The sequence below is a fragment of the Mchenga conophoros genome, linkage group LG22 (assembly GCF_057382185.1).
Source record: "Mchenga conophoros isolate Kocher_MC1m ecotype Shallow Benthic linkage group LG22, M_conophoros_male_GT1.1, whole genome shotgun sequence".
Lineage (NCBI taxonomy): Eukaryota > Metazoa > Chordata > Actinopteri > Cichliformes > Cichlidae > Mchenga > Mchenga conophoros.
In genome coordinates, this window is record NC_140546.1 from 18918518 (window position 1) to 18943104 (window position 24587).

The 24587-nt window shown below is 42.0% G+C and overlaps 1 protein-coding gene across 2 annotated transcripts in view; it reads left to right on the forward strand.

Moving 5' to 3' along the window:
- Window positions 1-24587, forward strand: part of znf704 (zinc finger protein 704) — a 65670-nt gene that overhangs the window by 20358 nt on the left and 20725 nt on the right. For both annotated transcript variants that reach the window (XM_085262387.1, XM_085262386.1), the window contains exon 3: window positions 23725-23828. In XM_085262387.1, the coding sequence (XP_085118513.1) occupies window positions 23725-23828 (104 nt within the window). The remainder of the gene's footprint in view (window positions 1-23724; window positions 23829-24587) is intronic.

Below are 24587 nucleotides of genomic sequence, written 5' to 3' on the forward strand. Positions count from 1 at the left end.
CCTTATACAGCGCTTCCCTATACCCGTCGAACTCCCGCAGGCACAAAGAAATTACGGAGGCTATCACTTATCACCTGACCAAAGATATGGCTCCCATCAACACTGTGCAAAAAGAGGGATTTAGGAAAATGATCAATACCCTAGACAAACGCTACACAGTGCCGTCCCGCAACTATTTTTCTATTGTTGCACTACCTGCTCTATACACGCAGCGTCGAGCAACGGTGGACACGGAATTTCAAGCAGTACAACATTTTGCGGCAACCACAAAACGTGAGACATTTGTTTTTATGTTTATTTATTGTTTTTATGTTCAGTTTCAACTGTTACGAAGTTGATGTGCAGTTAATAAGTGCAATAAATATTTATACTGGAAAAGAAAATCGTGAGAGAATCGTGATCTCAATTCTAAACCAAAAAATTGTGATTCTCATTTTATGCAAAATCGTGCAGCCCTAGTGTATGCTGCCTCACGCCCTATGACAGCTGGGATATTCTCCAGCCCTCCGCAGCAGCAATTCATCCAGGCATCAGACACCTCGAAGTGTTCTAGTCTATCGTTTTGTGCTGAAGAAGGACGCCCACATGGCTCACAAAACAACATGAAAGATTAGTGTAGCTTCCACGATGGCGCCGCCCCAACTTGTTGACAAGGCAGTAAGAGTCAGGTATGAAAGTACTTTGGTTTTTAACCTGAAATACACATTACCATTTTGTTTGAGACAGCTGGCATTGCTGTAGCGAAATCCATAGACCAAAATCCATAATCCAATAGACTTCCATGGCATTCTGTGATGTAACTAACATTATACCTCATCGTAACCTTAGTAGGCTAATCAGCCACTATTCTAACATTTCAGTCTGTCCTGTCTACAAAATATAATGATAATATTTGTTGATTTTGATTTTAAAATTACTTTTAAATAAAGGAGTTTGTTTAAGTTTAAATTTAAGTACATGAGATTGTTTTGGTTTTAATTTGGGTATGGAGAATCCTGCATGTTTGCTGGCTTTGGCTCTGACTACTGATTTTCTGGTATCGTGACATGCCTTCTATAATCTATGATTATTTTACTAGTCATTTTCCTTTGGCTCTGTTTCAAAAACCCTTTGCTGTGCAGCAAAATATCTTGAGTGCAATAATCCCCCCCCCCCCCCCCCCCCCCAACACTTGTGGTTGGATGGACAAATCTCACATTTTTCAATTTTTCCTTTCCTCCTTTAGAAGAGCTTTGACCCCATAATCCTCTACTAATGGTATCAAAGGTTTTTGTATTAATCCAATGACAGTTGAGTATTGATCAGAGGAGGACACATTACCTGCTAATTAGCTGTTTGAAACAACATTACACACCATCATGTTGATAGAGAACTGAGTTTTAACCACAGGAATACGTTTTAGTGTTTAAAGAACTGATGTTGAAAGCGATTGTCAGTTACCGCCTGGGTTACAGCCAAGCTGTAAAAAAAGAAAAGAAAAAAAAAGCAGTCTGTAAAAGCACTTTTCTGTTCATTTGCAGTAAAAATAAAAGTACAGTAACAAATTTGTAGATTAAACAGGGCCTTCATCCGATCCTGACTTATGTAACGAGCCAAAACCATTATGTCTACATGAGTGTTAATATCCAGATGTGAGATGAATGCACCTTCTGGGCTAACAGATGCATCAAAGATATTTACACCGTGGGAGAGGCTATAATGCATTTAGAACTGTTGCATGTAATTTCACCTCAAAGGGAGCAATAAGATATTTCTTCATATAAGCAGCAACCATACACGCTAAATGTTGTGACAGCGCAGCGTGTATCGGGGATCTTTCGGTGCAGATGTGCTTGATTTGCTCTCAGGTTTTTTTTGGTATTGTTATGTTTAGCGATGAAATAACTATTAGGAAAGCTAGAAAGCCCACTGCTGTGCAGCCTTCTTTGAATTGAGTTCAGTGCTGTTAAATCTTCTGCATTTAGCCAAAACTATCCCACAGATGTCTTCCTCAACAAAGAGGCCTTATGCTGCGAGGAGGGGAGCGATAAAGTTAATTGAAAGTTAGCCATTGGCGAGTCTGACATCTAACAACCATCTGCTGAGGAAGATCTACATAAATTGTTCCCAAATAGGACAACAGTGGAATATCCTTTTACTCCATAATCCAATAAGGGGCCTCCCTGGTCTTTGGTGTCTCCAATAAGATCTAAAGCTGCGAGGAGGCAGCAGAGCAGGACTGTAAATAAGTGAGCAGGCACTTCCAAAATAGATTTTAAACTGTCATCTGCCAGGTTTCGGTTAACTGACTTGGACAGATTTACATTCAGTGGAAGAAGACAAAAGGACATGGAGGACGGCTGCCTTTGCTCCTAATTATTGTCCTTGTGATTGTCTCTCAGAAATCATCGTGACATTTAAAATCTGTAAACCTGCTTTTGGTGGTGCTAAAACTTCTAAATGGTGGACCTCAGCTGTATCATAAAAGCGCCAGATCATAATTGGCCATGGCCACACACCACCCAACCTTCAAATAAGATAAAGCTTCTGATTGGCGCGTCTCCTCTCTGTAGGGGTCCAGTGCAATATTCTCCCTGTCTCTCTTTTATCCACTCACACTTTCTCTTCTTTGTCTCACTCTCTCTCTTTTCCTCCACCGTCCTTTGTTCTTTAAAGACATTTGTCATTAGCTTCATTAGCTTCACCTGCAGGCCAGCAGACATGCTTACTGTAGACTCACAGACACACAACCCCTGAAGGTAAAAGGTTAATTTTTTCTTTTTTTCTTTTTTTCTTACAGCGCTGCTCTTCTTCAGGTTGTCGCTCGTAGCTGTACAAAACAGCTTGTAAGTAATTAAACAGCCAGCAGTGGCACGTCTTGCTTTGAGGTAGATTATAGGAGTATCTTTGTGTGGGGTGTACACTTTCAGGGTGGTGCTGGAATTCAGAAGGCAGCTGGTACAGTTGCCCCCTCAGCTCCCCTATTTGGAAAGATTGTTCGCACCATCTCCTGTTTTCATAGACAAACATCAGCCCCACCGACGGCGCGTTCTTAATATCAGCGATGCGACTGTTTCCCCCAACTATAGATTCATTACCCTCCCTCCCACATGCTTTCTGTATCATGTCCCCCTGTAAACAATGGGAGCCCGTGGCTTCGGTCACGTGGACTACCAGCTCTGCAGGCGAGGTTGTTATTGTTTTGATTTGGGTTCCACATGCTCGACTTGACTCCCATGTGAGCGGGATAGTCTGAGTGTGTGTGTGTGTGTGTGTGTGTGTGCAATCACTTTATGGGTTTGGGTCGGGTGGGACTCCAATGTTCTGCCAAACCAGAGAGCTGCAGAGCTGCAGATGTTGTGCGTGTGTTTTTGCATGTATGCCTGAGTGTGTACTTGTGTGCGTGTATCGTAGCAGCTTTGGCAGCACTGTCTCACTATGAGCCGAAAATGGATGTGTTTACCAGGGGTTTCTCTCTCCCCTTCTCTTGGTCTCTCTTTTAAAGCACCCTCTCTTATTTTCGCTCCTCCAGCCTTGATGGAGGGCAACATAACACATTAGACAGTCACACCAAAGCATTTTCTCCAGCTTAGGTCTGCAAACATGCACGTAAACCATGTTGCGTAGCCGTACTCCATATAGCATGAATAATTCACGACCCCTCATTGATATCAGTGTAAACACGGGTGCTTCCCTGCAGTATGGTCTTTGTGGGGAGTGTTGGTGACCGCTTTAACTTCAAATCAACTTACGCATAAGCCACGCACACGCCTTCTTCCAGTAACAACTTATTGCATTGCCAGTCAAAGCCACGGCCTTCACTAACCTGGATAAAGTTGTACTGGTGCTAAATCAGACTTGACAGCTGGTTTTATATATTGGATTAACTCAGAGGTGAATGTGTTTTCTGGGTTGAATGTATCCTGCTGTGTGGGAGATGATGTCTCACTGATCTTCACTAAAACAAAGAGAAAACTGTTGCTCCCCTTACTCCTTTAACCTCCCTCCTGTTTTTCCCACTTACAGTACACTTTGTACTCTTGCTGGCCAATCGTGTCCCTTTGTTTTTTTTTTATTACATTCATCTCTCTTCCACTGTCACTGCATGAGCTTTCCATCTCTTTCTTCCCCTCCTGCTTTTACCTCCCTCACCGGAGATATTCTGTCTTACTTTCTCCATCTCTGCTTTTCCGCTCTTTCCCCCTCTTCGCTCCCCCATGATCCGTGTCTCTCCCACCCTCCCACAGTCCAGCCCTCCCTCTCTTCCTTTGTCTTCTCTCTCTTTTCTGCCTGCTTTGTGTGTGTGTGTATGTGACTGTATTTTTCCTCTGACTGACAAGAGAGATGTTCTCCTGCTGCTGAGCTCTAGAAGAGGCAGCGTGGCAGAATTACAGCAGCGTACGGAACACACAGAGGCGGATACACGTTGTTTGTCCGAGCGTTCGACGACAAGGAGCCGTGTCGAATTCTGGCAACCTGGAGCGTTTTCAAAATTTCAAATGTGTCCACGAATTTTAGAGCTACCCGCTGTTCGTTTGGACGTTCTCACATGCAAACTTTAAATGTTTTAGCTTTAATTAATAATGTACACATAAATTAACATGCAGTGTACTCAACATGTATACAGAGGTCCACTGGAGACAAACACACATATGCACACCTCAAATTAGCTATGCAAATATGCCAGTCATTTGTAGTTGCTCCCCTATAGAAAAGGTTAAGTAACTAATAATCAGAACCATCACCCATCTGAAACTGATAACAGTATCAGAGAGAGGTAGACAGCAAAGAGACATTGTTTTTTTTTCCTTGTTTACCTTTTGATTGCAGACTACTATAAGCTAAGGGACGCAGCGTTGACCCAAATGCTAAGTGACAATTGGCACGTTGGCTGGTTGAAAGCGTCCATCAATTTGTGGCCTCGCTCGCGGCTGCTTAGAGCGTTAGCGCTGAGGACGTGAGCGGCATGATGACATACACACAGGTGCGGGAGTGCAGCTCGGGAGTGCAGTCACATTCACGTAGCCTGTAGGTTTTCCTTTCTGCCGGTTTTATTGTCATTTCTGCCACACTTGCATTCGGATGCGATTTAATAAATCCTCTCATCGGGTGAATTCATTCTACATGGCGCGACGCGGGCTGTGCTTTGAAGAATGCAGATATCCTACACAGTTATTAATAATGCAGCAGGGATGTGGAGCATTTCTCTTTGTTTGTGGGACTTACAGATTCTTGTTTTCTGCAAATATTCCGATGTTGTGCATCTGCAGTAACCTACGTAAAAGCGGGATTTCTTGTGAACCATCCGTCCCCCCCTCTGCTTTAAAAGTGGACCAATTCGCTGGGGTACTCTTTCTTAGAGTTTTTATTTTAGACAATGGAGTTATTTTTATTTATTTATTTAATTTTACTGCCGATACTTTCAAATATTGCTGCTTTGTATTCCCCATCCAACCGCTAACAGTTTAAGAGAATTGCTTTCTTGGGCTGTGTTTAGGCTACCCCAACTCGTCAAATGGTACAGCGGAGTAAAAGTAACTGTGTTCTTATAAAGGTGCCAGAGACAATTGAACATAAAAGCCAGGACAGTTCAGGACTGTTTTGTCATGAAATAATTGATTAAAATTCTATTTTCTACTTTTGTAGTAGAAAATAGAATTACGCTGCAAACATACAAAGCAGTTCTCATGTTATACTTTTATTTTTGTGTGGGAACAAAATAAGCAGAAGTGCCGACTGGAGAGAGGTTTTTCTTACTAATGTGCGCATGTATCTGTATAGATCTATATTGGATAATGGCGGGGTCTTTGTGTGGACTTGTTGACATGTTGGGAAGTAAGAAGGAAGGGGTGGGCTCTCTCTCTTATTCGAGCTCCCTCGCTCCCTCTTTTGCTTTGTGTTTTCATTTTTTTTTTATTTTCGTCGCAGCTGTCTCCTCTTGGGCGGTGTCACACACTCACCACACAGGAGTAAATTAATCAGAGGTGATGCTCGCCTAATGCAGACTTTTCCCCAAAGACACACCCTTCGCTTCTCTCTGTCCCTTTTTTTTCTCTCTTTTTCTTTTTCTGCACCAAAGAAAGATGGAACAGAAAGGTCATCCAAACGTGCTTGCATCCTGCATTGATTGTCTCGCTGCCAATGAGTGATTTTTTTCTCTCTCTTTTCTTTTCTTTTTTTGTGTCTGTTTTCCTTTACCAGTGGGCAAGGAGCTCTTTAAATACTGAAGCCGTGCAGTCAACTTATCCTTTACAAAAGGTTAAATGTTGCACAATTAGCAAATAAATTCGGGAAGGAAGAGCTAGAGAGAAAGAATGAGAAGGGGATTGGGGGGGGTAAAAGTAAAAGGCTTTTAGGTAGATGTTGAAGTGGCGGGCAGATCCTTTGTCCTGCCTGGAGGCTGGGTGAAGTGATTGAACCAGCTGATAGGCCTGTTTTAATGCTCTCCATCAACTCAATCTCCAGAGGTTTTACGAGCACCTTCAGCATGCCCGCACACACACAAACTCACTTGCACACTGTGACACACAGAACCCATCTCTCACAAAGTGTAATTGGGAAAGAGGCTCCTTTCTCCGATGTGTGTATTGCTCTCTGGGGAGCTGAAGCGCTAGAGGTGTACGTATGAAAGTGTGGGCATGTGCCTGTCTGCATCTGCTCTGGTTACAGCCAAGGTGTTTATAATCGAGCTCGGCAGTGATAAAAGGGTGCTCGTGTGGATTTCTTGTTTTTCCATGTGTCCGTGGTTTATGCGACTTAGTGGCAGGTGTCCAGAGGGCAGGTGGAGAGAAAGAACACTTTGAGCTAATACCAGCTGCTCTTACGACCCCCATAATCACCACTGCTCTCAACACTCAACGCTAACGCAAACACTGATGAGGTGAGAGGTAGCTGCAGGAGTAAATATACTCAGTGCTTAAAGGAAACAGGAAGTTTGATATCAGATTGGACTTGGGTAGTACTTGCCTTTTTCCAATATTAATAGTTTTAATAAAGCAAATGGACAGGAAACGGGCCGTCTTTGTAAAAGCTTGGATGCCAGCTAACTCTGTTATAACTGAGTTGCAATCACGGTAAGACACTTATAAGTCTTGCTGTTGTTTGGGCTCTAACTGATGCCAAAATGATGACCAGCTCTCAGAACTGTGCCTAAGCATGCGTAGCAATCAGCGAAGCATGGAAGCTGCTGCTCTGCACTTTTGCCTTGAAGCCTCTATAGAAGTTGTGTTGTCCAGTATTGCGTTTGTACTGACTAAAAGATTCTTTCTATGGCCTAATGTTTTGTGCATAAAAGCATTCCTGCATCATTTTTTAGCAATAGTTATGGTATCTGTAGCTTTTAATGGCCTATAAACAAACAAAAAAAAGTTATTAAATGATAACATTCAGTTTTGAAAAACATCCCGAAGAGCCTTTCAGAGGTTAAGATTGGCAGGAGTTGACCGCTCTGTCAAAGACTGCTAGGGTGTTTATTGCAGCAGTTGGAGAATAATGTTTCTAAACATGAAATTACTTTCACAACTTCAGGAATTTTATTACTTTCAATTCATAATATCTTTAAAAAGAATCTCTCAAAGAAATTTTTACAGAAGGAACACGACTTAAAAACCAGCGCTGAATGGTTGAGATGCTCCTCAGGTGGCCTTGCATTAAAAACAGACCTGATTCTCCAGTGGAAATCACTGCATGGGCTCAAACACACACAAAAAACACTCATTTCATCTTAAATGAGAATCCTTTAAGGTGAGCTCAAGTGTTCTGAAATTCTTTTTGTAAACTATTCTCGTCACATTTCACAGTTTAACAGGGAGATGTGATGTTATCAGAATACAGTTTTCAAATCCAGCATCTCTGATCGGTGTCTGTTGCAGCCTACAGGCATCAGATTATTAATTGTATAATAGAGGTTTTAGAGTTTGACATGCTGCTGATCTCAGAAAGGAGCCAAACCACATTCGGCACTTATTGCAACAGCATGTTCAGACCTGTCACCTGTCGAAAGCATTTAGCACATTACGGAAATAAAAATTACAACAAAGGAGGCTCCAAAGTGTAAAGCAGGTGAAATCCTACAGCAAGCATGAATAGGGAAGCATTTCAGTGCTAAAACTACAGCAGCTGGTCTCCTTAGTGCCCAGATGCTTACAGAGTGTTGTTAAAGGAGGTGATGCAACACAGTGGTAAGCTTGCCCCTGCAGCAAAGTCAAAATGATCGTCTATTAAAAGAAAAAAAAAAAAAGTAATAATAATAATCATGAATTAAATGTCTGTTTTAATATTTGACAGGTTGCCTTTATTTAACAGATAATAGTAAAAAAAAAAAGGATTTTATTAATTTGCAAACATAATTTAAATAATTTGCTTTTAAAATTTAAAAAAAAAAAACATGTTGGGAAGGAGAATGAGGTGGAAACTCTTTCTCTACGGCGTCACATACAGTCACACGGCTGCCCTGTGTTCAGACGCACATACTGCGGCGCAAAAACATAAACATCTCTCAGAACACATTTATTCATACACTCTTATGCACACACACATATGTTGTCACATGAACACACGAAGAAACCAAATGAATAGCTCGGAGCAGTGAGATCCACTTGTATTCGCTCTGCTCATTACGGCATTCAGCAACATCTATTCAGGGAAAGCCCATCACTCTCCGTGTGTGTGTGTGTGTGTGTGTGTGTGTGTGCGTGTGTGTGTGCGTGTGTGTGTGCGTGTGTGTGTGTGCGTGTGTGTGTGCGTGTGTGCGTGTGTGTGTGTGTGCGTGCGTGTGTGTATTTGCTAAGATTGCTTATCCCATGTCCCACCTCTTTACCTTTCTTTCTTCCTTCATCTTTTACATCCCTTGTTATCTTTGTATTGTTAGAAATATTACAATCTTTTGTTTTTTGAATAAGAGGGTTTCTCTTTATAATTTTTGATTTTTTGTCAAAGGTTTATGCTTTCTTATTTTTCCCTAATTGTTCTTTTGGAAATGGGAAATGTGTTTATTCTATAATACAGGTTAAAGTAGAGACAGATCGATAAAGTAGTGACTTTTAACTAAGGATCACCTGCCACTGTCTGAAACCCCTTGATATCAGGACGCTCCATGTGGTTGGTTTTTAGCTGAAAATCTGTAGACAGGAAAAGATGAAACACTGTACAATGATACCTCACAGTCTCCTCGCGCTTCACATGGTTGGTAATCCTGATAATGTTTGTGTGCAGTCGGCTGACAACGGATTGTCATGGTTTCTGGGTGCAAAAGTTCAACTTGCAAACACATTCAGATCACAGCTTTCCAGAGTTGCTGATGTGTGTTTTGTGTATTCTTCTTGTTTTGCCTAAAAAAGAGGAGACAGAGTGCTTTTGTTGTTCTTGTTATTCAGCCGCGTGTTTGTCAGGGTGCTTATTTGATTCAAGTGTAGATTCAGCTCTGAAGAAAGCACACAGAGATGCACTGATAGCATTGTCACGAGGGAGCAGTTCAGTACGTCAAGATTTAAGTCGATACCCCCCCCCCCCCCAGAAAAAAGCCAATAAATGCAAAAAAACAGTAGTTCATGAATCTTAACTGAACAATTCATGCCTGCAGATTCTACAGTATAAAAAGCATAACTGTACATTTACATCCATAGGTCCACCCGCTCATCTGCTCGCTAGCACAGTTATCTAATCAGCCAGTCATATGGCAGCAACTCAGTGTATCTGAGGCATGTGGACTTGGTCAAGACAACCTGCTGAATTTCAAACCAGGGGTCCCCAATCCCAGTCCACGAGGGCTGGTGTCCCTGCAGGTTTTAGATCTCGCCCTGGGTCAACACACCTGAATCACATGATTAGTTCATTACCAGGCTTCTGGAGAACTTCAAGACAATTGAGACGGTAATTTATCCATTTAAATCAGCTGGGATGGATCAAGGACACATCTAAAACCTGCAGGGACACCGGCCCTCGTGGACTGGGACTGGGGACCCCTGGTCAAAACAATCGCTGGATCCCCCACTGGTGTGCGACATTCATTAACACGCTGACCAAAACAATAAATTAGAGCAGACAGGACAAAAATGATCTAATCCTTTGTTAGAATGCAGAAACAACAGTTCTTAGAGAGCCATCAGTAATCATGAGTAATCATGCCGTTTGTTGCATACGCTCACTGGCCACTTTGTTAGTTACCCCTGTTGAACTGCTCATTAAGACAAATATTTAATCAGCAAATCACATGGCAGCAATTAAGTGCGGTTAAGTATGTAGACACGATTAAGGCAACATACTAAAGTTCAAATTGATGATAGTGATTAAGTGGCTTTGAACGTGAAATGATCGTTAGTGCCAGACAGGCTGCTCTGTGTATTTCAGGAACTGCTGACCCACTGGGATTTTCCCATATCTCTAACTCTATATCCAGTGATCACCAGTTGTCTGGACGAAAATGCAGTGTTGATGTCACAAGAGAATGACCAGACTGCTTTGAGCTGAGAGGAAGTCAAATAACCATCAGTGACTGCCAAGGTATGCAGAAGAGCATCTCTGGATGCATAAAGACTAAAGCAGATGATCTACGGCAGAAGAAGACCACCCTGGGTGACACTCCTGTTAGCAAGCATAGGCTTATATTTATCTGTTGCTACATTTTTACCACCACTGGTGGTCATTTACCAGTTCAGACTGGTGGTGGTGGTGTAAGGGCGTGGGGGGATTTCTTTTGGCACACTTTTCCTTAGTACCAAATCAACAGTGTTTAAATCCCACAGCCTACCTGAGTATTTTTGCTGACTGTGTCCATCCCTTCATGACCACAGTGTACCCATCTGCTTCCAGCATAATAACACACCGTGTCACAAAGCTCGAATCATTTCAAGCTGGTTTCTCGAAAACGACAATGAGTTCACTGTAGTCAAATGGCCTCCACAATCACCAGATTTTAGTCCAGTAGAGTATGTTTGGGTTGTGGTGGAACACAACAGCTGACAAGTCTGTGCAACTGTGTGATGCTCTCGTGTCAATATGAAGTAGGGCTGCCACAAACGATTATTTTGATAGTCGACTAGTCACCGATTATTTTTGCGATTAGTCGACTAATCAGATCATCATCCACTGGACGTAAAACTACAGCTTATATAACTATCATTAGCTTACAGCTTTAAGCTTTTAAGGTGCTAACTAAAAATAAAGACAAGATGATAGTTTATTCAATTTTAATGAAATTTGCAGATTGTTTCGGTAAAGTTTAATAAACTCCTTGCTATCTAAAATATAACAGGACACCGGGGTATATTCTCCAGCATCTCACACTTCTGATAATCAGCTGTCTGCTTGACGTTTATTCAGCTGTGTAAAAACTATAACTTTAATCTCAGCCAAACCGATTTACTCAGGAACAAATAAAATACTAAAAAAAAAAAAAAAAAAAAAAGGCCAAACAACAACATTTTTAATTTATCTAAGTGACTCATATATATTTAACCTGAGTCGCGAAAGACGGCGGTGGGTTTGAAAACAATTTGCCGGGAGTCCGGTGTTCTCACGGCGCTAGTGACCTAGTCCCCGGCTAGCTATCGAGCTAGTGGGTAACAGACGTCTCCGAAAACTGAGCAGATATTTGAGGTTTACACAGCTACATTCTCGCCTGAAAATATGTTAAACGTTTATTTTGTGACCCAGAAAGAATAATAAGAGTAATATTAAAACTAACTAGCTACCGCCATTGTTGGAAACTAAGCTGGGCCGCGCTATGAATTCTGGGACACAGCTGCTTCTTCTTCTTCGGGGTTTAACGGCAGCTGGAATCCTTGTACATGCAGTGCTGCCATCTTCTGTTTCAGTCCGTTATTACACTCTTAAATCCTGCTATTATTCCTGCGTCTTTTGCGATCTTACAAAGCTTCAAACGACAGTCGACGTAATCGTGACTAGTCAACAAATCGTGGCAGCCCTAATATGAAGCAAGGTATCCGATGACTGCTCCTAGCACCTTGTTGAATTTGTGCAACAAAGAGTTAAAGCAGTCGGAAGGCAAAAGGTGTTCCAACTTGATACTAGTGAAGTGTGCATAATAAAGAAGCTGGTGAGTGTATATTATTCACTTTCATGGAACATCTTCATAAGTGGCTGGGATATAAAAAGCTTCTCAGTTAGGTTTAGGGGAAAAAAAATACCATGCTTTGGTAAAAATTCAACTGTTACCACTTCTTTTCTGTTTTCATGGTTGCCATGGTGAGACATCCTTGCTTATTCTGGACAAAATGCACGCTGCAGGCACAATTAGACTTGCTATTTCGATATATTACTGAGAAAGTCTCACTGACTGTCATAAAAAAGTGAGCTCTCATGTCCATAAACGTGAACACACGGATCACTTTTTTGTGACTATTTCATGTTATACTGTGATGCCAGGTTAATGCAGCAGCTTAGAAACTCTTATTTATTAGCCATTAAGTGTCTTTTTACTTCCAGTCAAACAAAACAGCTGCTACCATAATATTAGATAATAGAAACCTTTTGTTAGTGATGAAGGTGTGCATGCGCTGTATTGTGTATGTGTGTGTATAGGCTTCACCCAGAGGCTGGTACATATCCTATATGCTAGGATCTAAATAGAATCGCCATTGCAAATTGTAAATCTAGGGCGCACTCCTGAAGTGTGTGTGCGTGCCAGTCAAAAGGCATATTAAAAGTCAAAAGGGCAGCAGGGAGAGCGGATGATCACTTGCACTCATTTCAGTTGCTCACGGATTAACCGTCTCTGTGGATATGAAATATGAACGAATCAGAGCTTATATACATCAAACTGACACATGCATACACACATACACACTCATATACCATATACCACACATATACAGGGATAAGAAAGGCGCATTTCTTGACCCTGCAGCACTTTCATTCTATAAACACAGGCACACACTACCTCAAAAGAGAAAAAAAACATTCTTTCGTGCACTTAACCACCCCTGACTCGCCTTTGTCACTACATATTTACATTCGAGTTCAAACCTAATCCTGTCTCACAAAAACAGTCTGCCGGTGGGTCATAAACAAAGCTGTTCTGGATGGCTGCTGTTCCTGGAGTTCCTCATTTTAATAGAAAAGCGAGAGGAGAAGGAAAGCGATAAGGAATACTGACAAATTTTCTGGAGCTTGGCTAATTTTTCAAGCAGGCACTCAATTTACTCAACACAAGCTGCTGCTTATCACTAGTTTGCGCCGATACTGCGTGTCTCCACTTTTTTCCAAGACCTAAAGCAACATTTAAACGTTTTATTATCGTTTCTAATGGTGATGTCTCTGATTTTCCCGACTTGTTGGCTGTTGCAGGCAGCAGTTATAATGTTTTTCTTATTTAAGCTCGGTTGTAAGAGTCTGGTGATTTCCGAGAAAAGGAGACTTGCCTCTTTAACGGTAATACATAAAAATCATGAAAGACAGCTGCTGCTTAACATTTGCGGCCGTCATGCCAGAAATTGATCTGACACTGAGGAGGGTTTTTTTTTTTTTGGGGGGGGGGGATTATGAGTCAACAATGACGAGTAGCATATGAATGTCTTTCGGATATTTTAATAAGCAGGTTTTCAGCTTCACTGACTCTGTGAGTGGCTGTGAGTGATCTGCAGCTCAAAGACTGTTTGGTCCAGATGATGTTAAAATCATTATAATTTCAGCTGTCAGAATGAAAATTGAAGCTTGAGGGCTTCTTAAGCCACATTTATCTGCTCGTTTGTCAAGCAAACTCATATATCTAAGTGCAAATAATTGTTTTAACCCTGTCCACACACACACACACACACACACACACACACACACACACACACACACACACACACACACACACACACACACACACACACACACGTGTGTGCCTGTTTACATCTGTGATCTAATTTCTTCTCGTCTTTGTGTGCACACTCTCTGTCCCAGCGGTGTAGTGTGTAGTAAGAGGCCGTGTTTTCTGTGATACTAAAGATCAGCTGTACTCCAACAAAGAATGAGATCGAGCCACAGAAGAGCTGGCATTGTGTACCTGTAACAAAGTGCACTCTGAGGGGATACTGCCCGAGAAAGAGGCCGAATCGCCACGTGAAAACATGCCACATCTGCTCTCGGTACATTAGAGGCAGAGAAGGACAAAGGCGTGCAACTTCCTCTGTTGATCTGCAAATAGTTACACTGTACAGTTGTGACTGGCTGGGTGCACATGGAAGCAACACACACAGACACACACAGGGCTTTGGCTACTTGCCCAGCTAATGCCACGCCCTGTTTTTCACTTAGGGGAGAGCTGTAGCTATGAGAAAAGTGTCTCTGAGTGCTGCTTTTGTTGTTTAAAACCTAGCAAACGGTGCGTGTCCGTCTCCATCTGCACAGATTGTCATGTGTAAGCATGCCCGCTTTGCTTTGTGTGTTTGACTTTGCGTGTTTGGAGGACAGAGAGAGAGAGAGGCCGACAACTAAAACATGCTAATGTGTAATCAACTAATTAGCTGCCACCGAAAGCCAATGATTAGACACTTTGTGGCTCTCAGCAATATTATCGTTGAGTCTTAATGGTTTCATCATCTTCACTAATCTATACGTGACCAGCCCTCTACATCCAGTGAGCCATTCTCTGCACTGTTTACTTTAGATTGTGTGCAGGATTTTCTGGGCTTAAGGAGGTGATGGTGTTGGCGTGGTCGGGCAGATTTTTCAGGCTCTCGTTCAACATATTTGATTTTTCACAAACCAGAAACACTTTGCTCTGCCTCTCGGGGTTTGATTGATATTAATCATGTAAAGCACTTTCTCGAACACGGTCCCGTCTCCTTGTTTGATCTTTGAAGCTTTGAAAGTCAGCAGTCACTCATAATTATGTCTTGGCCTCACTTCATTAGGGGCAGTGAATTCGAGAGGCTTCGCAGCACGAGAATTTTCTCAGGGTCTGATTTTTTTTAATTTTTTGACTTTCCAAATCAGAAGAAGTCGTCTCGTTCCGTCTTTGTGTGTTTTACCCCTTAACGTGAAATCCCCGTTTTATGATTAAAAAGGAACGACTGTCGGCTCTCATTACACAGATATATGAGAGGTAAGGTGTTGCTGCAGTGTTGGGGTTGCACTTTTGAGGCTGCTGTGCTTTCAATTAGTGTGTAGTTTGTCAAATTCGATTCAGGCCAGTGCCATTCAAAAAAGAAAAAAAAACAGCTGTGAAGTTTTAACTCGATCTTAAGCTTCATTTATAAAAATAGGAGACGGATTAGAACTCTGTATTTACTACAGTTATTTCGTTTATCAACCAGAGAACCGCGATGTTGTGTCAGAAATGCCACGTCCATGCGAGATTACAACAATCATGACTAAGCGTGGCATTGTTATTCGTTTGCGTGTAGTCTCATGGGTTCAGTCAAGGTCTCTCCTCTCCAAATCTAGAAAGAAGGCAGCTTGTAATTTAACACCATCTGCTTTTTCCATTTTTCCATTGTGATGTTTCCACACTAAATGTGGGCATCTTGACATTTCTAAGAAGAGGGCCCCAAGGATCTGGACTGAAGTTCACCATGAAACCCGCGTTACAGTGAATCAGATGGAGGTTTGGCACTTCAGCTCTGAGGACTGAAGCAGAGTCTGCGTGAAAGGAAGGATGCCCACGGCTCCTATTTCAAGAAGCTGGCTGCGAGGCCAGTGCATATGTTGTTATGGCTAGAAAGATGACTAGGTCCTTTGATTATATGGCTTGTTTATGTGTGTGTTTGTGTCGCTCCCAAAACAGATGTGCAGCTCAGAAACATTATTGTAAATGAAATAAACTAATGTGGCAATGCTTTAATGGGATTAATCAGTTGGTGTACTGTGAAATATCAGCAAACTGTGCAACAGCTCATAATTCTTGACTGGTTGTTGGCCGAGTTGAGGTCGTCACATGCCTCAGTTTATCCGACAGGCAGACCAAAACTCAGACATGCTCAGATTACAGTGATATATAAACAGATGCCGTCCGCTTCCGTGATTAAATTGGATCTTTTTCTTTGATAATAGCGTTTAAATGATTAAAAGATTGTCAAAATCCATCCACCACCTGTGGCTCCTCTGGGGGGATGTCCTCAGGGCACCTGAGAGACATAATCTCTGAGACATCCCTGAAATGCCTCATTCTAAACTACACAAACCACCTCGACTGGTTCCTTTCGATTCGGAAGAGTAGCCAAAATACCATTTAGAAAAAGCTCATTTCTGCCAGTTGAATCTGCGATCGCATTCTTTGAGCCACTGCCTAATCCTCCAGGGTGTAGGTGAGGGCAGAAATGTAGACTGACCGCTTTAACAACTTTATCTTGATGCACAGCGTCCGCATCGCTTCAGACCATCTGTTGATCTCAAACTGGCTTTAGAGACATTGATCAGAATTTTTTCTTTTTTTAAAGAAGAAGATATGAATCCACACATCATTAGACAAGCTACAGCTGCCACTGATGGATATTTTCACTGTGAAAAAATGTGATTGTTTTCTTCATCAGTCGTTTAATCTATTAAGTCGGAAAATGTAAAACGAAATAATTAAAATTCGTATTTGAACTAATCACATTAATCTCTAAATTGCAAGTGAATAAGTTCCAAATACTTGTGATTATGTGATGGAATAAAGTATTAAATCAATAAAGAAGCAGAATCAGCTTTAATAACGTTTACCTCAGATGTATTTGCAGTAGTAAACGGGCAGCCATGTATCAAAAACATTCAAATTACAGATTAAAGATAAATACTTGCTTTACTTTACACACTTTCAACTTCAGCCATTTTAATATATCGTTTCACAGGTTCTGCTGCATTTGCAGTGTTTACTTTAGATGTGCCGCATGCCTGGTTTACAGTTGCAGTAAGTCACCTGTTTTACTGACTGAAGACAAAATACTCCAGTCGAATTGTGAAGCGCAAATAAAGTGCAACGCTTTCTGCTCACAACACGAAGCCAAGTTGGCCGGCCGTTGCTGGTCTACATGGACACTGACCTGAATAGATGGTGAGAGCAACTCTAATGTTTTTAAAGGTAAAGAAGTGGATTATTATACACGTCACGATGTCAAGCTGATGGTGAATTCACTGTATGCTGAAGTCCCAACTAAAGACATAAAGTCTTGGAAACAACATATCAGCTCTTGTTGTCCGCGGGCTTCAGACGAGAGTTTCTGGGTGTCGCAAAGTATGCGCAAAACAGTTAAAGGCGAGCATTTCACATGAGCTACTGCAAACAGGTGGCTGTGCACTGAAATGACTGTGAAACTTGAAAGCAGCATTTAGGTCAAGGCTTGCAATTAAAGCTAAGTCGTGCCAGCATCCAAAAATGCATAAACCTAACTGCCAGTATACCTCATGCTCCAAGTCTATAAATAAGCAAACGGACAACACTAAAGGGAGATTATTTATTTTGGACACGCTCTCTATGTGCTGTTGAATTCCTTTTGCAGCCATAAAAACTGATGCTGCTTACGAGCCACGTTTGACTTTGCAAAGAGGTAAACACTGTCTCGCAGCTGTTGGCAGGATGTGTACTAGCCCCACAGACACAATTATGCCCACCTTGTGAATAGCCCGGGCCCAAGTGTGCTTCAGGAAATTGAACAGGCGATGCTCTGCTTTAGTCTGACCCCGCTGCGTCTCAGCTTTTATGGAAATACAGTGTTTTTTTGTTTTGTTTTGTTTATGCGTGTTTACCAACAAAGAACCGCTATCAGAAACATCTCTGAGCGATGCACACAAGCATGTCAAAGAAATTCCTGAGCGTCTCCCTTCATACACACCTGCCAATCAAAAGCTGTGTCCTTCATGCATGTTAGCTCCGTGTCATTCGCAGATGCCTTTTGGCAGTTTGTGTGTGTTGGAGAGCGGGGAGAAAATCAGATAAGCAGATAACAGAGGAGGAGCTCTCTGATTTATAAGAGTGCATTGAAGAGGAAATAGTCTTCATAGTCCAGTGCTTGTTATAAAGGAGGAGACCACCACACGCCACGTGGCATCAAAGAAGAGGATCCAAAGCGAACGCGTGCATAAAACACACACACACTTTTAACTTCGCTCCCACTGTGATCCACGGCAAAAGAAAGTCAGAGAAGCTCAAAGTGCAGGAGTGAAAAGTGAGAGAGACAGAGTCCAGCAGGGGCGAAGGGAAGGCGAGGAGACGGAAGAGTGTAGGAGTCGGGGGGGCGGCGAGTGTGCTTGCCAGCGCTGGCCTGTGTTTCAGGGGAATTCCTGTAACCCACCACACCTTTCAGCTGCCTTCATTAAAAATGACTGATAGTTTTGGGGTGATATATAAAGTAAAGCTACCAGGCATTTGTGCATGTTTGTGTGTGTGTGTGTGTGTGTGTGTGTGTGTGTGTGTGTGTGTGTGTGTGTGTGTGTGTGTGTGTGTGCGTGCACAGACTGACCTTGGCCCAGTTAGTTTGAAGGCATTTGGGAGGAAAAGAAAAAGGGAGTGTGGAGAAAGAGAAAACAAAGATTAGAGATTTTAAAGAGTCTGTGTCTCTGACGGGATCTTGTTATTCACTCTGACCAGAGGTTTTTTTTCTCATTAACTGTAAAAAGGAGGATTGTTGAATTGAGTGTGCGTGGTCAAATTCTGGGATAACGAGTGATCAGGAGCGTTTGAGCTTTTATTTGGTATATTTGGCGTATGAACTCCCTGTAACTATCCAGTGGAATAAAGGGAAAGTCTGTTGGACTCACATGGCGGCGTTTACCTTAAATACTGAGATAAAACAGCAAACTTAACCCGTTCGTAAGACGTTTATATATTTTCCACCTTCCACGTATTTTCTTTCATTTAAAATTTAAAAAATGTGATGAAAAACAAAGACAGGCCTCCATTTCTTTGTCTTCCATCTACCTGTCAAACCACGGTGGCCACGGTAACATGAGCCCCCTGTTATTGTCTCTCCCCCCCCCTTCTCCTCCTGCCCGGTGTTTTGTTTGAAACCAAACCCTCCACGTCCCCCCTCTATGGTGGCGACCTGACTTTACACATGAAAAAAAAGAAGAAGAACGTGACCCCGCTTCCTGTCTCATTTGTTCTCATGGAGGCCCTTTGTTTTGTTGTATTCACTGCCTTAAAAAGAGTAGGCACATCTGGCTGTGGAAGTACAAGTTTCACCACTTGTTGCGCACACACACACACACACACACACACACACACACACACACACACACACACACACACTGGCAAACCGCCACATCTTCATCCAAGCTCATCACAGTCCCCTGAAGAGGGAGCTGTTGTTTTATTTGTGCCTCCATTCCCACAGAGGGTTAACACAGTCTTATCCCTACTTCTAATTTTAACTTCTTTAGTTTCTAATCTGTCATTTCCAACATATGTTCATGATTTTCCCTGCAGTCGGGCAGTGATCTGCAGGTCTTTGTGAGACGGCGAATAGCCCGAATCAACTTCTTTTCTGTTTTTGCTTTATGTTCTCTTCAGCCCATTAACCAGTCTAAGCTCGTCTAATAATATAAGGTGAATAATTAAAAGAAAAAAGATAGGATAAAACCTTGCCTTAGGTCTGTGTGGGAGTGGGCACATATGGGGAAAATTCTGCCCTCAAGCCTTTCCGTCAGAGTCGCTCTCGCTGACTTGTTCGGTGTTGAAAGAATATGAAATTCTTCTTAACCTAACCAAGCTGTTAGGTGTGTAAACTGCATCAAAACACAACAAAAACTAAAGCGAGTCTTCAGATTGTGGACTGTGTGTATTTTGAGACCGGCCTGATCCTCCTGTTGGTTTGGCGTTGCACCTTATTGGTCTGCAGCTTGAAGACTCCAGCTCCAGTGAGAGCGCAGAAAGGTGCATATTTCACTTGCTTCATTGGATTGTCCTTACAGATTTTCCAATATGTGATTGCACACAGTCTGTTTGACATTTTACATTTTTAAAAACATTGTTAGTATTTTAAAAACATACAGACCAAAATAATTAGATTTTATAATTTAGAAAGTTACAGCAGCTTATTTATTTATGTTTATAAAAATTTATACACAGCCACAGTTGTGTTATCTTTTGTGCTGTCTTTCTATTTTTAATGAAAACTTTATTTTCTTTAGCACTACCGCATGCATTTAAATTTAGAGCTGAGGGCAGGAAGGGGTAAGAAAAACAAAAAGCAGCATGCAGGTTTATAATTACTCTGCTGCCTTTAAAATAAAGTGTGATACTGTAAGTGTCTTTATAATCTCATGGGTCTGTTGTCAGTGGACAGTGATGTACACTCTTATTTAGTTTCTAAAATAAATACCAGCCAAAATCACTTAAATCACTTTTCCTCCTCATCCTGATGCTCTGGTTGAACTTCAGCAGATCTCATTGGCATCAGTATGTTGAGTTGCTGTCATGTGATTGGCTGATTGGGTTTGTGTATTGAGTGTATGTAAATGTGAAATCATCTTGTGGGAGGGTTGTCCATGAACAGTGACATATTTGCATTTTTAGAGTAAAAGAGCTCGGGGGCAGCTGTAAAGTGAAGAGAGGTAATTCGATTTGGTAACGCTGCTTGAACAGAAGCATCGGTTAAAGCGTCCGCGGCCTTTGTTCAGGTCATTTTAAAAAAACAAAACAAAAAAAAAAACCTTATCAGTCTCTAAAGGTTTAGCAGCATTAACAGCATCTATAGTGTAAACTCATTTTCCATTTATGAATAGCCAGCAGCAAGATAAAATTACATGGATCCATTTCATGTAATCTGCATTAGTAAACAAGCCCTTTACCTCCTGTCTAGTTTTCTGTTGATGAAGCTATACATCCAAGATAATGTTCCCTTTAGGAAGCTCCAGGGATCGGATATGAGAAGATGTTTTATTACAAATAAAGTGAAGTAAGAATATTAAAGCGCACAGAGACGCACACAAACATGCCAGGGTATAAAGTTCATTTCTCAGAATTCACTTACCGATCCATTAACCATCCCACCCTGTGTCACATGTATCATGTGTTTTAACGGGCCTCTCTCTAACACACACACACACACACACACACACGCGTGCATGCATGCTCTCCCCGTGTGTTTAATTACAGCCATAATAAGCACTTGGATGGAAACTAAGTTTGATAAGGCCACTAATGACAAATGCGATTTGGGAAATTCCCTTTTCCCGCTCTCTCAGCTTCGTCCTCGTCATCTCATACATCACATCTTAATTATGAGTCTTCCTAATGTGTTTTCCTGGGATTTACTCTTTCATATTTCAAGATTGACAAAGCGCCCAGCAATTACTGTCTGTCGTTGTTACCGTGGATATAATATCTACAGTCACATGATGGCCTCCCAAGGTGACCAGGAAGTGGGTTTTTCTAATGGTGATGTTGGGTGGCTGGTTGGGGGAGATGGGGGGGTCAGGGGTAAAAGTGGCATTTGTGCGTGCAGCTCCTTTTCTTGATTTATGTGGAGGCTGTAATGACATCATATTCAACAGCCGAAAGGGTAATAAATTAGATATCAGCTAATGGAGGCTTAGGCTCTTCCTTTGTTAGCGCGCTCCTGTTCTCTGCTCACATCGCTCTTTTCTTTTCCCCTGTGAAGTAAATACGCTTTTAATTACTTTCACATAAATTTTAAAGTGTCGTTTATTCACAGCGAAACTACTGACAAGAAGATGCTGGCATTAAAGAGCCTCTCTACAACGTAAACCTGTCGTTGCATTTATATTTAACTTCTTTTCTTCTTTTTCCAATGAAAAGTCACGAAATGTCTTTTAAATAAAGCTTCACCTGTTTTATGTTTGTGAAAACTGCTCCTCAGATCTGATCAGTAAAAGTTTTTTTTTATCAGAATTGTGTACATTCGACCCAGTGCTGGATCCATTTTAGGGAAATGACTGAAGTAGATTGCTAAAGTCCTGGTCACGCCGTCCTAGAGACCACCTGTCACTGGTGAAGTTGCTGCCAGCATGAAATTGGTCATAAGAAGGAATACCACGCTGGAACGAAATCCTCCCCACAATCGCTTCAGTCAGGAGTAGACGGTGTGCAAGAAAGACTGCAAATGCTTGCAAACTAGTCACTGAGCTTCAGTGAACTTTGAAAAGGTGTGACGCAAACCAGAAACTGTGAACACTCACCTTCAAAGTAAAAGCTGCATCTTTTGCTGAGGCATAGCTTTAAAAGTTTTAAGGTGAACGTTCTCCGTTTCCAGTTCGTTTCACACTTTTTTACTAAAGCTCAGAGAGTAAATGGCGAGTCTTTGCCGATCACTTGGTGTCTTCAATGCAAACCCTTGGCGACCGTGTCAATCTGCTAGGGACCAAAGAGCTCACAAGGAACTTTTTTGGCGCTCCACCCTCACTGTGACCACTTTCACCTGGTAACAGGGAGCAGCCTCCAGCAAACACTCACCAACCTGTCAGGACATACACGTTTCCCTACCCTGACTGGTCTCTAGGCCAGTGTGGCTGACACATTGCTGATCGATCACACTTCCTCTCTTGTTGCTTCCCAGAGGCCCACTCTGAGTCAGCAAGAACGCTGTTCTGGGCAATGAAACCCGCTTTTAATTAACATTTAGTTACCGTTTCACCTGAGACCGCAGATTTACTTATTACCTTCCAGCAAGCATTCCCGGTAGAGATCATCTTTATGTGTTTGAGTGTTTTCACCGCTGCATGGACGTGACCCTGTCAGTGGCTCATCAGCATGCAGTCATTAAACAGCTGCACTCTTCTTTTAGCAAATAACCAGTCGTCTTTCTCCGTGTATAAACATTTTAGGAGAGCTGTCAATTATCCAAACACTGACCTAAAATTTCTTTCTCCTGTTCCTGCTGCCAAAGCAGCAAAACCGCACCTTGTTCTTCTCTGCAGGCTGGTTCCACTCTGGAAAACTTTTAGCAGATAAAGCTAGACTCACATTTTCTTTCCTCTCTGTATCTACACACAAAACGGATGCATTTAGTAACCTTAAGTTTCAATGTCAGCTGTGTTTATTGGCTTCTTAAACTGAGTCAACTTGAAACCGAGCGTGTGCGCCTCAAAACCCTTCCAAAAATAAACACTGAGAACGACATCTAGCCTTTGACTGTGGTATTCAGCGGTGGGTGTGACAGCGGTGCTTTGTTCTGTCCATTAGAAGAGGCGGTGAATGTTATTACATGTCCCCGCTCTCTCATTTTTCCTTCCTGCCCTGTTGTTTTATGTTTTTTATCAGTAGGATCGTGCACAAAGCAGAATACTGCAACACTGCAGAGACGATCAATATTGAATTTTTTTTTATGTGACTTCCTGGTATTTCTTCATTATTATTATTTTTTTGCATGCATCAGTAATGATGCTGGGTGTTGTTGTTATTGTTGTTGTTGTTGTTTTTTAACAACAGGGGTGAAGTGTGTCATCTCTGCAGCCTGCAACATCCTGTGCAGTAAATCAGTTTCCTAGTTTCTATTTGTATTTTATTCTGTTAGCTGTTTATTTTTCTTAATGGTGTCTGGGTGATTGCATCAGTCAAACAAAAAAACCCAACTTGAATGTAATTAGCAGTTTTTGCTGCAGTCATCGCAGCAGCATGGAAACCTCAACATCTGCTTTCCCTCTAAAAACACCGGGCCGAGCAGCGAAGAAGACAAACACATGCTGAGCTCTCGAGCTTCCTGTAAATGGTAATGTGCCTGTAGTGTGTTTATTGTTATCCGTTTTAAAAAGAAAAAAGTGTAATAGTCTGGACTTATTTGTGAAGAAGAGAGTTATCAGGTCTTTCTCTTTAACTGATTGGAAGCAGCTCAGTAAAGTTTTCTTTTGTTTCTGTTTCCACAGGCGGTCGGAGGAGGAAGTGGATATGGACAAAGTGACGGCCGCTATGGTGCTGACGAGCCTCTCTACCAGCCCGCTGGTGAGGAGCCCACCTGTGAGAGTCAGTGGTAAGCATCATTAGTACTAAATAAACAGCCGTAAATAAATATTTCCTTTTTATGCGTCACTTGGCTATTTTTCTAATAACATAGCAGAAGTTTTATGAAAAGCGAACTAAAACAAGTCGCTGAGCCAATAATTTGTGTGTTTTCCTGTACGCTGTGTTTCATTCCCTCACAGCTGTTATCTTGTGAATGCATGTGGAAGCTTAAGGTTGATAAATTACTGCCACCTGCTGTGCTGTAGGATCATCTCATCAATGAGCTGTGGAAATCCAAAGAAAAGCACAATGAGTCTGGATCTCTGCCACTCGGCAAAGTGGCGGAAGTCCAAAATGCCCCACAACTGCAATCTCGTGAAACCATTTAGGCGGTCTTTGTAACCAGCCTGCTGTCCTTCCAGCCGAGCAGACGCGCAGCCAACCACCGTGCACGTGGTGTCACTGCCGTACATCATGCACAGATGAACAAACTGGGCTTTAAATGCTAACTGTACACTTTTTATCTAAATGTAGTCATGTAGTTTGAGATCACACAGCGTGCACGGAACACAGAGCACTGCTGATATCTCTCAAATGAACCAGTAGTCTTGTTGTTCTGACCACTCAGAGCCTGTGCTGCTGCTGAGCCACATCCTCTTTTATGTTAAATGTTCTGCCGAAGAAACGAGTGAAGAGAGAAGAGAGAGGCACCCTGCCAGGAAGCAGCTTCACTAAACCAAACTGGGTCTCTGTCTCTCTCACACACACATGTACAATCACTGCAAAG